The sequence below is a fragment of the Zophobas morio genome, unplaced genomic scaffold (assembly GCF_036711695.1).
Source record: "Zophobas morio isolate AGI-343-1 ecotype UQ-CSIRO unplaced genomic scaffold, CSIRO_AGI_Zmor_V1 ptg000008l, whole genome shotgun sequence".
In the NCBI taxonomy this organism is placed as follows: domain Eukaryota; kingdom Metazoa; phylum Arthropoda; class Insecta; order Coleoptera; family Tenebrionidae; genus Zophobas; species Zophobas morio.
Genome location: NW_026972113.1, coordinates 10489608 through 10501033, shown reverse-complemented (window position 1 = coordinate 10501033; position 11426 = coordinate 10489608). Strand labels below are relative to the sequence as shown.

The following is an 11426-nucleotide window of genomic DNA, read 5'->3' as shown; positions in this document are numbered from 1 at the left end:
ATGGCAGCACGTAGCGCTAGGGTAATTTCAGTTAGAGGGTTGGTAGAAAAGCGGCATGGCGGTAGAATGTGTCATTCTGGTGTGTTTCGTGTAAGTGTAACCACGTGGTAAGAACTAGGTTTAAATTAGTTGGTTTGGTAGTTAATAAAACGGGAGGAAGCCTTTGTTTAACGACGATCAAACGTATTTTTCATAATGATACAGTTGTCCCCAACCCGCGCGGTAAATTCTTGCGCCCTTTTAATCGAAAATTGCAGACTTCCGGTCGGACGCGAACACGTGTTGTGAATCTGTTTCTTTGTTTGTAAATTCACCAATCAAGCTAGTTTTTCTTAATACTCAGCTAGAGCAAACACAATTTAACAATCAGGATTATTTAAATTAACCATTTGCTAGAAGATTTCATGAAATTCACTTAGTCAGGAAAAACACCTTATGTTTAATTACGAATAGGTCTCTGGATGCATATACGTAAGTGTTACATTATAACACTTCTAAATTCTTCACACAAGATTGTTAATAGTTCATTTACGGCAGTTAAACAAGTTCATTATACTGCGGACTGGCGGGGGGTTATGATATTTTCTCCCCTTAGGTGGTTATCATCGTTATCACGATTAATTCATCGGGGCATGTTTCGCAACGCCAGATTGATTAATTAATTAAGGCATGCCCCCAACGCTACAGAAAATTTACGTTACCGAGACGCTTTTTCCTCGCAACGATTTTGGATTTTTACATCACCGAGACGCTTTTTCCCTCGGAGCGATGATTGGATATTTTTGTATTTGTTTATTATGTGTTTTGTTGGGGTAACCAGTTCGTAGTATTTTAAACTCTCAAAGTAAATTATTTCTGAAGTAACCAATCACTTAATGATATAATTTGGCATAATGTAAACTCTTTGTTTGAACTGTTGATAAAGTGTGGCAAATATTAATCTCCTGTAAATTATGTTAACTCTGCAATTTTTCACATCATACTATATTTCTTAATCTCACAATCTTAACCTCAGTAATTTTATTTGTTGTATAAATTTAATTGAACGTAAATTTCATGTTCTACAGTTCTAACCTCACATAACATTTCTATTTGTACAAGTTTATTTCACACCAGATCTTTCGTCTCATAAATCCTTGCTAACTTTTGTTTTGTAAATACTTTGTCGATGAATGTTTTCTATCATATAAATTATTTGATGTCCAACTTTAATCCCACATAAGAATTATTTGTTGTTTAAGATTTCACAAGATTGTATGGCGAATTTAAATGTTGTTTATTGCTCTTTGAAACTTTAACACTTGTTCAGTTGTTGTTAACATCAGAGTTATAAGGGATTGAATGTTTTAAAATGGAATTGAGGTTAAATGATACAGAAAACGTGGCAGAAGCGAGGTTTGGTTCCTAGTCGAGCTGGCGAGATTTATCGCGCCACCTGTACAAGTCCACAGGTTTGGATAGATTCAGGGGGCGGCCGCCGACGTTGTGAATTTCTCGATTTGGCCCAATAGTCGAGATCTTTGCGGGTTGGAAGACCGTAATGGCCTAGTTCCGCAGGGCAAAGTTCGTCATGGGATATGCGTGTGGGGTAGGCTTTGCGATAGATAGAATCACCGTCGCGGGGGGAGAACAGTTCCAGACCGGTAGCTCAGACTCCGCTTATGCTACAACGCTCCAGGGGTACTTTTGTTGTACTCCTGTTAACTGCCGTAACAAAAAAAAAAAAGGGAAAGAAGATCGGCCGCCACACGCCTGTAATAACTTGTGTACTTGCATCCAGTTACTTGATTCGGTTTTTGCTTTGTTTATTAAACTTATGATATTCAAATATTTGCATTGATTCCAAACAGATTTATAGAATTTTCCATTTGTTCGTTTTTCATATGTGTATGTCTGTAAATTCGCGAGTGTTTTTCTTCCAGTCAATTCGCGAGTGTTTTTCTTTCAGTCAATTCGCGAGTGTTTTTCTTTCACATATCTTAAGGGTTTTGAAATGTAATAAAATGTCGTCCGGGAATAAAACCAAGGGGGTTTTTGCGCTGAGGGGTAAATCTTCGCAGCGTATTTCCCCCTGTGAGGGTGGTGCCGTTTCCCCCCCTCCAAAACAATTTCTGTTAATTATTTCTTGCGCTCTCGACAGTGTATGCACTTGTATGAAAGAACTTCTTCCCGCCATTTTTCAAAACCACAAAAAAAAAAAACACACAACGTAGGTTCTCATTAGTTAGACGATCACAGCCAAGGCCAAACTTTGAATTTTTGAATTTTTCGCGGGCCTTTCAAACTGTTTCAAGGTCAAATTTTAAGGCGGGAAGTTTGGGTTATCACAGTGCCCTAAAAATTTTGTAATGCAGACCAAATTTCGATTTTGTGACCATAAATGTTGAGGAAAGTGTTCCAGGTTTTAATTCTTGAACGCAATTCCCTTCTCTATGTACTCTACAATAAGGGTCACACTAATTATTAATTGTCCACGATGTTTTTTTTTATGTTCACCTACATTTTGTTTCTTTGTCGTTTTTTATTTTTTCGTGGCCTTTGCTACCGTACAGAGCCCTAAAAATTTTGTTATACAACCCAAATTTTGATTTTGTGACCTTAACTGTCCAGGAAGTGTTCCAGATTATAATCCTTGGACGCAATTCCCTTCTCTATGTACTCTGCCATAAAGGTTACAGTAATTATTAATTGTCCAAAATGTGTTTTTCTGTTCTCCTACATTTTGTTTCTTATCGTTTTTTATTTTTTTCGTGGCCTTTGCTACCGTACAGAAAACTAAAAATTTTGTTATACAACCCAAATTTTGATTTCGTGACCTTAATTGTCCAGGAAGTGTTCCAAATTTTCAAATTTAAATACAATTGTCGCCTTTATGTACTCAGAGATAAGGGTCATGGTAATTATTAAATATCGAAATTATTTTTTATATTCTCCCACATTTTGTTTCTGGATTTTTACTTCTCGTGGCCTTTGTTATCGTACAGTGTCCTAAAAATTTTGTAATACAGGTCAAATTTTGATTTTGTGATACAGGTCAAATTTTGATTTTGTGACCTTAAATGTCGAGAAAAGTGTTCCAGATTTTAATCCTTGAACGCAATTCTCTTCTCTATGTACTCTACATAAAGGCTCACAGTAATTATTAATCGTCCACGATGTTTTTTTATGTTCTCCTACATTTTGTTTCTTTATCGTTTTTAATTTTTTCGTGGCCTTTGCTACCGTACAGAGCCCTAAAAATTTTGTTATACAACCCAAATTTTGATTTCGTCACCTTAACTGTCCAGGAAGTGTTCCAGATTATAATCCTTGGATGCAATTCCCTTCTCTATGTACTCTGCTATAAAGGTTACAGTAATCATTAATTGTCCAAAATGTGTTTTTATGTTCTCCTACATTTTGTTTCTTTATCGTTTTTTATTTTTTTCGTTGCCTTTGCTACCGTACAGAGAACTAAAAATTTTGTTATACAACCCAAATTTAGATTTCGTGACCTTAATTGTCCAGGAAGTGTTCCAAATTTTCAAATTTAAACACAATTGTCGCCTTTATGTACTCAGAGATAAGGGTTATAGTAATTATTAAATATCGAAATTATTTTTTTATGTTCTCCCACATTTTGTTTCTGGATTTTTACTTCTTGTGGCCTTTGTTATCGTACAGTGTCCTAAAAATTTTGTAATACAGGCCAAATTTTGATTTTGTGATACAGGCCAAATTTTGAGTTTGTGACCTTAAATGTCGAGGAAAGTGTTCCAGATTTTAATCCTTGAACGCAATTCTCTTCTCTATGTACTCTACATTAAGGGTTACAGTAATTATTAATCGTCCACGATGTTTTTTTATGTTCTCCTACATTTTGTTTCTTTATCGTTTTTAATTTTTTCGTGGCCTTTGCTACCATACAGAGCCCTAAAAATTTTGTTATACAACCCAAATTTTGATTTCGTGACCTTAACTGTCCAGGAAGTGTTCCAGATTATAATCCTTGGATGCAATTCCCTTCTCTATGTAGTCTGCTATAAAGGTTACAGTAATCATTAATTGTCCAAAATGTGTTTTTATGTTCTCCTACATTTTGTTTCTTTATCGTTTTTTATTTTTTTCGTGGCCTTTGCTACCGTACAGAGAACTAAAAATTTTGTTATACAACCCAAATTTAGATTTCGTGACCTTAATTGTCCAGGAAGTGTTCCAAATTTTCAAATTTAAACACAATTGTCGCCTTTATGTACTCAGAGATAAGGGTTATAGTAATTATTAAATATCGAAATTATTTTCTTATGTTCTCCCACATTTTGTTTCTGGATTTTTACTTCTCGTGGCCTTTGTTATCGTACAGTGTCCTAAAAATTTTGTAATACAGGCCAAATTTTGATTTTGTGATACAGGCCAAATTTTGAGTTTGTGACCTTAAATGTCGAGGAAAGTGTTCCAGATTTTAATCGTTGAACGCAATTCTCTTCTCTATGTACTCTACATTAAGGGTCACAGTAATTATTAATCGTCCACGATGTTTTTTTATGTTCTCCTACATTTTGTTTCTTTATCGTTTTTAATTTTTTCGTGGCCTTTGCTACCGTACAGAGCCCTAAAAATTTTGTTATACAACCCAAATTTTGATTTCGTCACCTTAACTGTCCAGGAAGTGTTCCAGATTATAATCCTTGGATGCAATTCCCTTCTCTATGTACTCTGCTATAAAGGTTACAGTAATCATTAATTGTCCAAAATGTGTTTTTATGTTCTCCTACATTTTGTTTCTTTATCGTTTTTTATTTTTTTCGTGGCCTTTGCTACGGTACAGAGAACTAAAAATTTTGTTATACAACCCAAATTTTTATTTCGTGACCTTAATTGTCCAGGAAGTGTTCCAGATTTTAATCGTCAACCAGAAATCTCGCTTTTACGCACTCTGGGATAAGGGTCATAGTAATTATTAAATACCGAAATTGTTTTTTTATGTTCTCCCACATTTTTCTTTCTGGATTTTTACTTATCGTACTCTGCAATAAGGTTCACAGTAATTTTTTATTGTCTACGCAGTGTTCCAGATTTTAATCGTTAACCAGAAATCTCGCTTTTACGTACTTTGGGATAAGGGTCATAGTAATTATTAAATATCGCAATTGTTTTTTTTTATGTTCTTCCACATTTTCTTTCTGGATTTTTACCTCTCGTGACCTTTGTTATCGTATAGCGCCCTAAAAATTTTGTAACACAGGCCAAATTTTGATTTTGTGACCTTAAATGTCGAGGAAAGTGTTCCTGTTTTTAATTTATGAACGTAATTCCCTTCTCTATGTACTCTGCAATAAGGGTCACAGTAATTATTAATTGTCCAAAATGTTTTTTTTATGTTCTCCTACATTTTGTTTCTTTATTGTTATTTATTTTTTCGTGGCCTTTGCTACGGTACAGAGAACTAAAAATTTTGTTATACAACCCAAATTTTTATTTCGTGACCTTAATTGTCCAGGAAGTGTTCCAGATTTTAATCGTCAACCAGAAATCTCGCTTTTACGCACTCTGGGATAAGGGTCATAGTAATTATTAAATACCGAAATTGTTTTTTTATGTTCTCCCACATTTTTCTTTCTGGATTTTTACTTATCGTACTCTGCAATAAGGTTCACAGTAATTTTTTATTGTCTACGCAGTGTTCCAGATTTTAATCGTTAACCAGAAATCTCGCTTTTACGTACTTTGGGATAAGGGTCATAGTAATTATTAAATATCGCAATTGTTTTTTTTTTATGTTCTTCCACATTTTCTTTCTGGATTTTTACTTCTCGTGACCTTTGTAATCGTACACCGCCCTAAAAATTTTGTAACACAGGCCAAATTTTGATTTTGTGACCTTAAATGTCGAGGAAAGTGTTCCTGTTTTTAATTTATGAACGTAATTCCCTTCTCTATGTACTCTGCAATAAGGGTCACAGTAATTATTAATTGTCCAAAATGCTTTTTTTTATGTTCTCCTACATTTTGTTTCTTTATTGTTATTTATTTTTTCGTGGCTTTTGCTACCGTTCAGAGCCCTAAAAATTTTGTTATACAAACCAAATTTTGATTTTGTGACCTTAATTGTCCAGGAAGTGATCCAGATTTTCAAATTTAAACGCAATTGTCGCCTTTATGTACTCAGATATAAGGGTCATAGTAATTATTAAATGTTGAAAATGTTTTTTATTTTCTGCTACATTTCGTTTCCTGATTTTTACTTCTCGTGACTTTTGTTATCGTATAGTGCTCTCAAAATTTTGTAATACAGGCCAAATTTTGATTTTGAGACCTTAAATGTCGAGGAAAGTGTTCCAGATTTTATTTCTTGAACGCAATTCCCTTCTCTATGTACTTTGCAATAAGGGTAACAGTAATTTTTAATTGTCTACGCAGTGTTCCAGATTTTAATCGTTAACCAGAAATCTCGCTTTTACGTACTCTGGGATAAGGGTCGTAGTAATTATTAAATATCGAAATTGTTTTTTTATGTTCTTCCACCTTTTGTTTCTGGATTTTTACTTCTCGTGGCCTTTGTTATCGTAGTGTCCTAAAAATTTTGTAATACAGGCCAAATTTTGATTTTGTGACCATAAATGTCGACGAAAGTGTTCCAGATTTTAATTCTTGAAATCAATTCCCTTCTCTATGTACTTAGCAATAAGGGTCACGGTAATTATTAATTGTCCAAAATGTTTTTTTTTATGTTGTCCTACATTTTGTTTCTTTATTGTTATTTATTTTTTCGTGGCCTTTGCTACCGTTCAGAGCCCTAAAAACTTTGTTATACAACCCAAATTTTGATTTTGTGACCTTAATTGTCCAAGAAGTGTTCCAGATTTTCAAATTTAAACGCAATTGTCGCCTTTATGTACTCAGAGATAAGGGTCATAGTAATTATTAAATGTTGAAAATGTTTTTTTATTTTCTGCTACATTTCGTTTCCTAATTTTTTCTTCTCGTGACCTTTGTTATCGTATAGTACTCTCAAAATTTTTTAATACAGGCCAAATTTTGATTTTGAGACCTTAAATGTCGAGGAAAGTGTTCCAGATTTTATTTCTTGAACGCAATTCCCTTCTCTATGTACTTTGCAATAAGGGTCACAGTAATTTTTAATTGTCTACGCAGTGTTCCAGATTTTAATCGTTAACCAGAAATCTCGCTTTTACGTACTCTGGGATAAGGGTCATAGTAATTATTAAATATCGAAATTGTTTTTTTATGTTCTTCCACATTTTGTTTCTGGATTTTTACTTCTCGTGGCCTTTGTTATCGTAGTGTCCTAAAAATTTTGTAATACAGGCCAAATTTTGATTTTGTGACCATAAATGTCGACGAAAGTGTTCCAGATTTTAATTCTTGAAATCAATTCCCTTCTCTATGTACTTAGCAATAAGGGTCACGGTAATTATTAATTGTCCAAAATGTTTTTTTTTATGTTCTCCTACATTTTGTTTCTTTATTGTTATTTATTTTTTCGTGGCTTTTGCTACCGTTCAGAGCCCTAAAAATTTTGTTATACAAACCAAATTTTGATTTTGTGACCTTAATTGTCCAGGAAGTGTTCCAGATTTTCATCTTTACGTAATTGTCCCCTTTATGTACTCAGAGATAAGGGTCATAGTAATTATTAAATGTTGAAAATGTTTTTTTATTTTCTGCTGCATTTTGTTTCCTGATTTTTACTTCTTGTGACCTTTGTTATCGTACAGTGCCCTAAAAAATTTGTAATGCAAACCAAATTTTGATTTTGTGACCTTAAATGTTGAGGAAAATATTCCAGATTTAAATCCTTGGACGCAATTCCCTTCTCTATGTACTCTACAATAAGGTCACAGTAATTTTAAATTGTTCAAAGTATTTTTTTATGTTTTACTACATTTTGTTTCTTTATCGTTGTTTATTTTTCGTGGCTTTTGCTAACGTACAGAGCCCAAAAAATTTTATGATACAGCCCAAATTTTAATTTTGTGACCTTAACTGTTTACGCAATGTTCCAGATTTTAATCTTTAATCGGAAATCTCGCCTTTAGGTACTGTGGGATAAGGGTCATAGTACTTATTAAATATCGAAATTGTTTTTTTACATTCTCCCACATTTTGTTTCTGGATTTTTACTTCTCGTGGCTTTTGTTATCGTATAGTGCCCTAAAAATTTTGTAATGCAAACCAAATTTTGTTTTGTGACCTTAAATGTCGAGGAAAATATTCTAGATTTAAATCCTTGGACGCAATTCCCTTCTCTATGTACTCTACAATAAGGTCACAGTAATTTTAAATTGTTCAAAGTATTTTTTTATGTTTTACTACATTTTGTTTCTTTATCGTTGTTTATTTTTCGTGGCTTTTGCTAACGTACAGAGCCCAAAAAATTTTATGATACAGCCCAAATTTTAATTTTGTGACCTTAACTGTTTACGCAATCTTCCAGATTTTAATCTTTAATCGGAAATCTCGCCTTTAGGTGCTGTGGGATAAGGGTCATAATAGTAATTATTAAATATCGAAATTGTTTTTTTACATTCTCCCACATTTTGTTTCTGGATTTTTACTTCTCGTGGCTTTTGTTATCGTATAGTGCCCTAAAAATTTTGTAATGCAAACCAAATTTTGATTTTGTGACCTTAAATGTCGAGGAAAATATTCCAGATTTAAATCCTTGGACGCAATTCCCTTCTCTATGTACTCTACAATAAGGTCACAGTAATTTTTAATTGTCCAAAATGTTTTTTTATGTTCTCTTACATTTTGTTTCTTTATCCTTTTTTATTTTTCGTGGCCTTTGTTACCATACAGTGTGCCAAAATTTTTTGTAATACAGCCCAAATCTTTTTTCATGACCCTAAATGGCGCAGATTTTCATCTTTGAATACAATTTTGGCCGCTATGTGCCTCGCTATAAGGCTATAGCAATTATTAACTGTCGAAATGTTTTTTATTTTGTCACACATTTTATTTCTTTATCGATTTTTGTTTCCCGTGGCCTTTGTGACCATAAAATGCCCCCAAATTTGATTTAACCTTAAATGTTGTAGACTTCCTTCATGAACGCAATTTTCGCTCCAATGTACTTTGCGATAAGGATCATAGTAATTATAAAATGTCTAAATCTTTTTTTATTTTCACACATTGTGTTCTTTTTTATTTCTCGATACCTTTGTTACCAATACCATACAGTGTCCCAAAATTTTATAATACAGCCCAAATGACCTTAAATGGTGAACGCAATGTTCGCCTTTATGCATCCCGCGATAAGGGTCACAGTAAATATTACAAGTCGAAATTTTTTTTTTATATTATTTTTGGATAATTTTTTATCTTTAGATCGTTTCCTACTTGTCTGGCCTATATTACCATATACAGTGTCCCCAAAACTTTGTAATTCAACCCAAATTTGAATTTCGTGACCTTGACGATGTTGATGACATCTGATTGAAATAAGTTTTCTTTTTATAGTTTTATATTTAGTAAAAACCTCCGCCAGTCCTAAATCGTGTACAGAGACGAAAAACCATGCAAAAACGACAACAAACGTTATCGATTTGATCATATCAAACACCCGAGATAACGTTGTGTTTTGAGGTTATGTAGCCAAACTGTGATAACAATCCAGCGATTTAAAAAACAATATTTCTAGGTGAGACACAACGTTTTATTGTTACGAAATTACAAATTCCAACACAGGTAACCAAAATGACCAACAATTCCCACTTCTTCGACTGCGAAACCACCACCATCGATAACTACCCTTGCAAGAAATGTCCGTTCCGAACCCCCCTAGCCGTCTTATTAAAACAACACAAGACAAATCGTTGTATTAAAACCGAAGACAACGTTAACCCCCCGAGTTATATTTGTAAAGGGTGTGCTTTCGAAACATTTTTTATCATGAAGTGGCTACAACACACAGCTGAATGTAACCAAGTGGAACAAAGTCCCCCCAGACTGTACCAGTGTGAACTGTGCCCCTACCAGACGAAAATTCTAAGGGCTGTGGAGTCCCACAGACTTGAGGTTCACAGTGAAGAAAGCACGTTTGTGCGGTACCATTGTGACCAGTGCGACTTTAAATCGAAACATAAGTACTCGCTGAAGGCGCACCAAATCTCGAAACACCTCAAAGACGACGAAATTGAGTGGTACCAGTGTGAGAAATGCCCATACAAAGCCAAACAAAAGTACTCTTTGAAAAGGCACGCGGATCGCGAGCACGTGGATGAGACTGAAATCAAGTGGTACCAATGTAACGAGTGTCCTTTTAAAACTAAGTACCGCTTTTATTTGAATCAACACAGAAGTAGGACACATGTTGGGACTAAATATAAGGGTGGTACGACTGGTACTAGGTACAAGTGTGACCACTGTGAGTACCAATCTAAACATAAATATTCCCTAAACGCCCACACCGTTTCAAAACACTTGAAAGACGACCAAATTCGGTGGTACCAATGTGACAAGTGCCCCTACAAAGCCAAACAGAAGTACTCTTTAAAAAAACACAACTACTGGGAGCACTTAAAAGACACCCAGTGGTACCAATGTAACAAGTGCAAATACAGAACTAAGCACAAGTACTACCTGAAGAAGCACGAAAGTCGACACTTGATGGACAAGAACGTCAAACAATACAAGTGTCAACAGTGTCCATTTGAAACCGATTTACAAGAATATTTGGAGCGCCACGTCCTCAATAACCACCGCGCCATCCAGTGGTACCACTGCAACAACGAAAAATGTCCCTATAAAACTAAACATAAGGATGACTTAAAAAAGCATTTGCAGTTGCAACATTGTAACGAAAAATCCATCAAGTGGTACCACTGCGAAAAATGCCCCTATAAAACCAAGTACAAGTATAATTTGAAACAACACGGTAGAGTGCACGTCACCACTGCCAACCCCCAGAAATACAAGTGTGAGGAGTGTCCCTATGAAACCAATTTCAGTGAGTACTTGAAGAGACACATTTTTAACAAACACCGAGACGAAAGCGAGATCCAGTGGTACCACTGTGAGCAGTGTACTTACAAGGCTAAGTTTAAGTCAGTGTTGAAGTTGCACGTCAACGCCATACATATAGATGAGAAGGACATTAAGTGGAATCAGTGTGACCAGTGCACTTTTAAAACTAAGTACATCAGGTGTTTGAAGGAGCATAAAATCGCGTTTCACGAAGACGAGACGGAGGTGAAGTGGTACGAATGCGAGCAGTGTGTGTATAAGACGAGGTACGCGCATAATTTGAAGGTTCACGTGATTAGTAAACACGTGAGTGAGAATAATATTAGGTGGTATCAGTGCGACAGGTGTCCGTATAAGGCGAAATTGAAAGGCAACTTGAGGAACCATTTTACGTATGTACATGCGAAGAAAACTGTAAAATTGATATGAACACAATAAATCGAAAGTTGTTGCTTGTA

At 34.7% G+C, this 11426-nt stretch overlaps 1 protein-coding gene across 2 annotated transcripts; it reads left to right on the top strand.

The window, feature by feature from the left end:
• The first annotated feature begins 9399 nt into the window (after positions 1-9399).
• Positions 9400-11426, top strand: LOC135125304 (zinc finger protein 142-like). 2 transcript variants are annotated; one of them, XM_064050780.1, is made up of 2 exons: positions 9400-9588; positions 9644-11426. In XM_064050780.1, exon 2 carries the CDS (start codon positions 9700-9702, stop codon positions 11395-11397), a length of 1698 nt encoding a protein of 565 aa, XP_063906850.1. In that variant the 5' UTR covers positions 9400-9588; positions 9644-9699; the 3' UTR covers positions 11398-11426. The 2 variants fall into 2 exon arrangements, with proteins under 2 accessions (XP_063906850.1, XP_063906849.1); XM_064050779.1 differs by having other exon boundaries at positions 9401-9643; positions 9691-11426.

Bases quoted from the DNA above. Each gene is read 5' to 3' on its own strand.
- LOC135125304 (XM_064050780.1), top strand. From the start codon at position 9,700: ATGACCAACAATTCCCACTTCTTCGACTGCGAAACCACCACCATCGAT.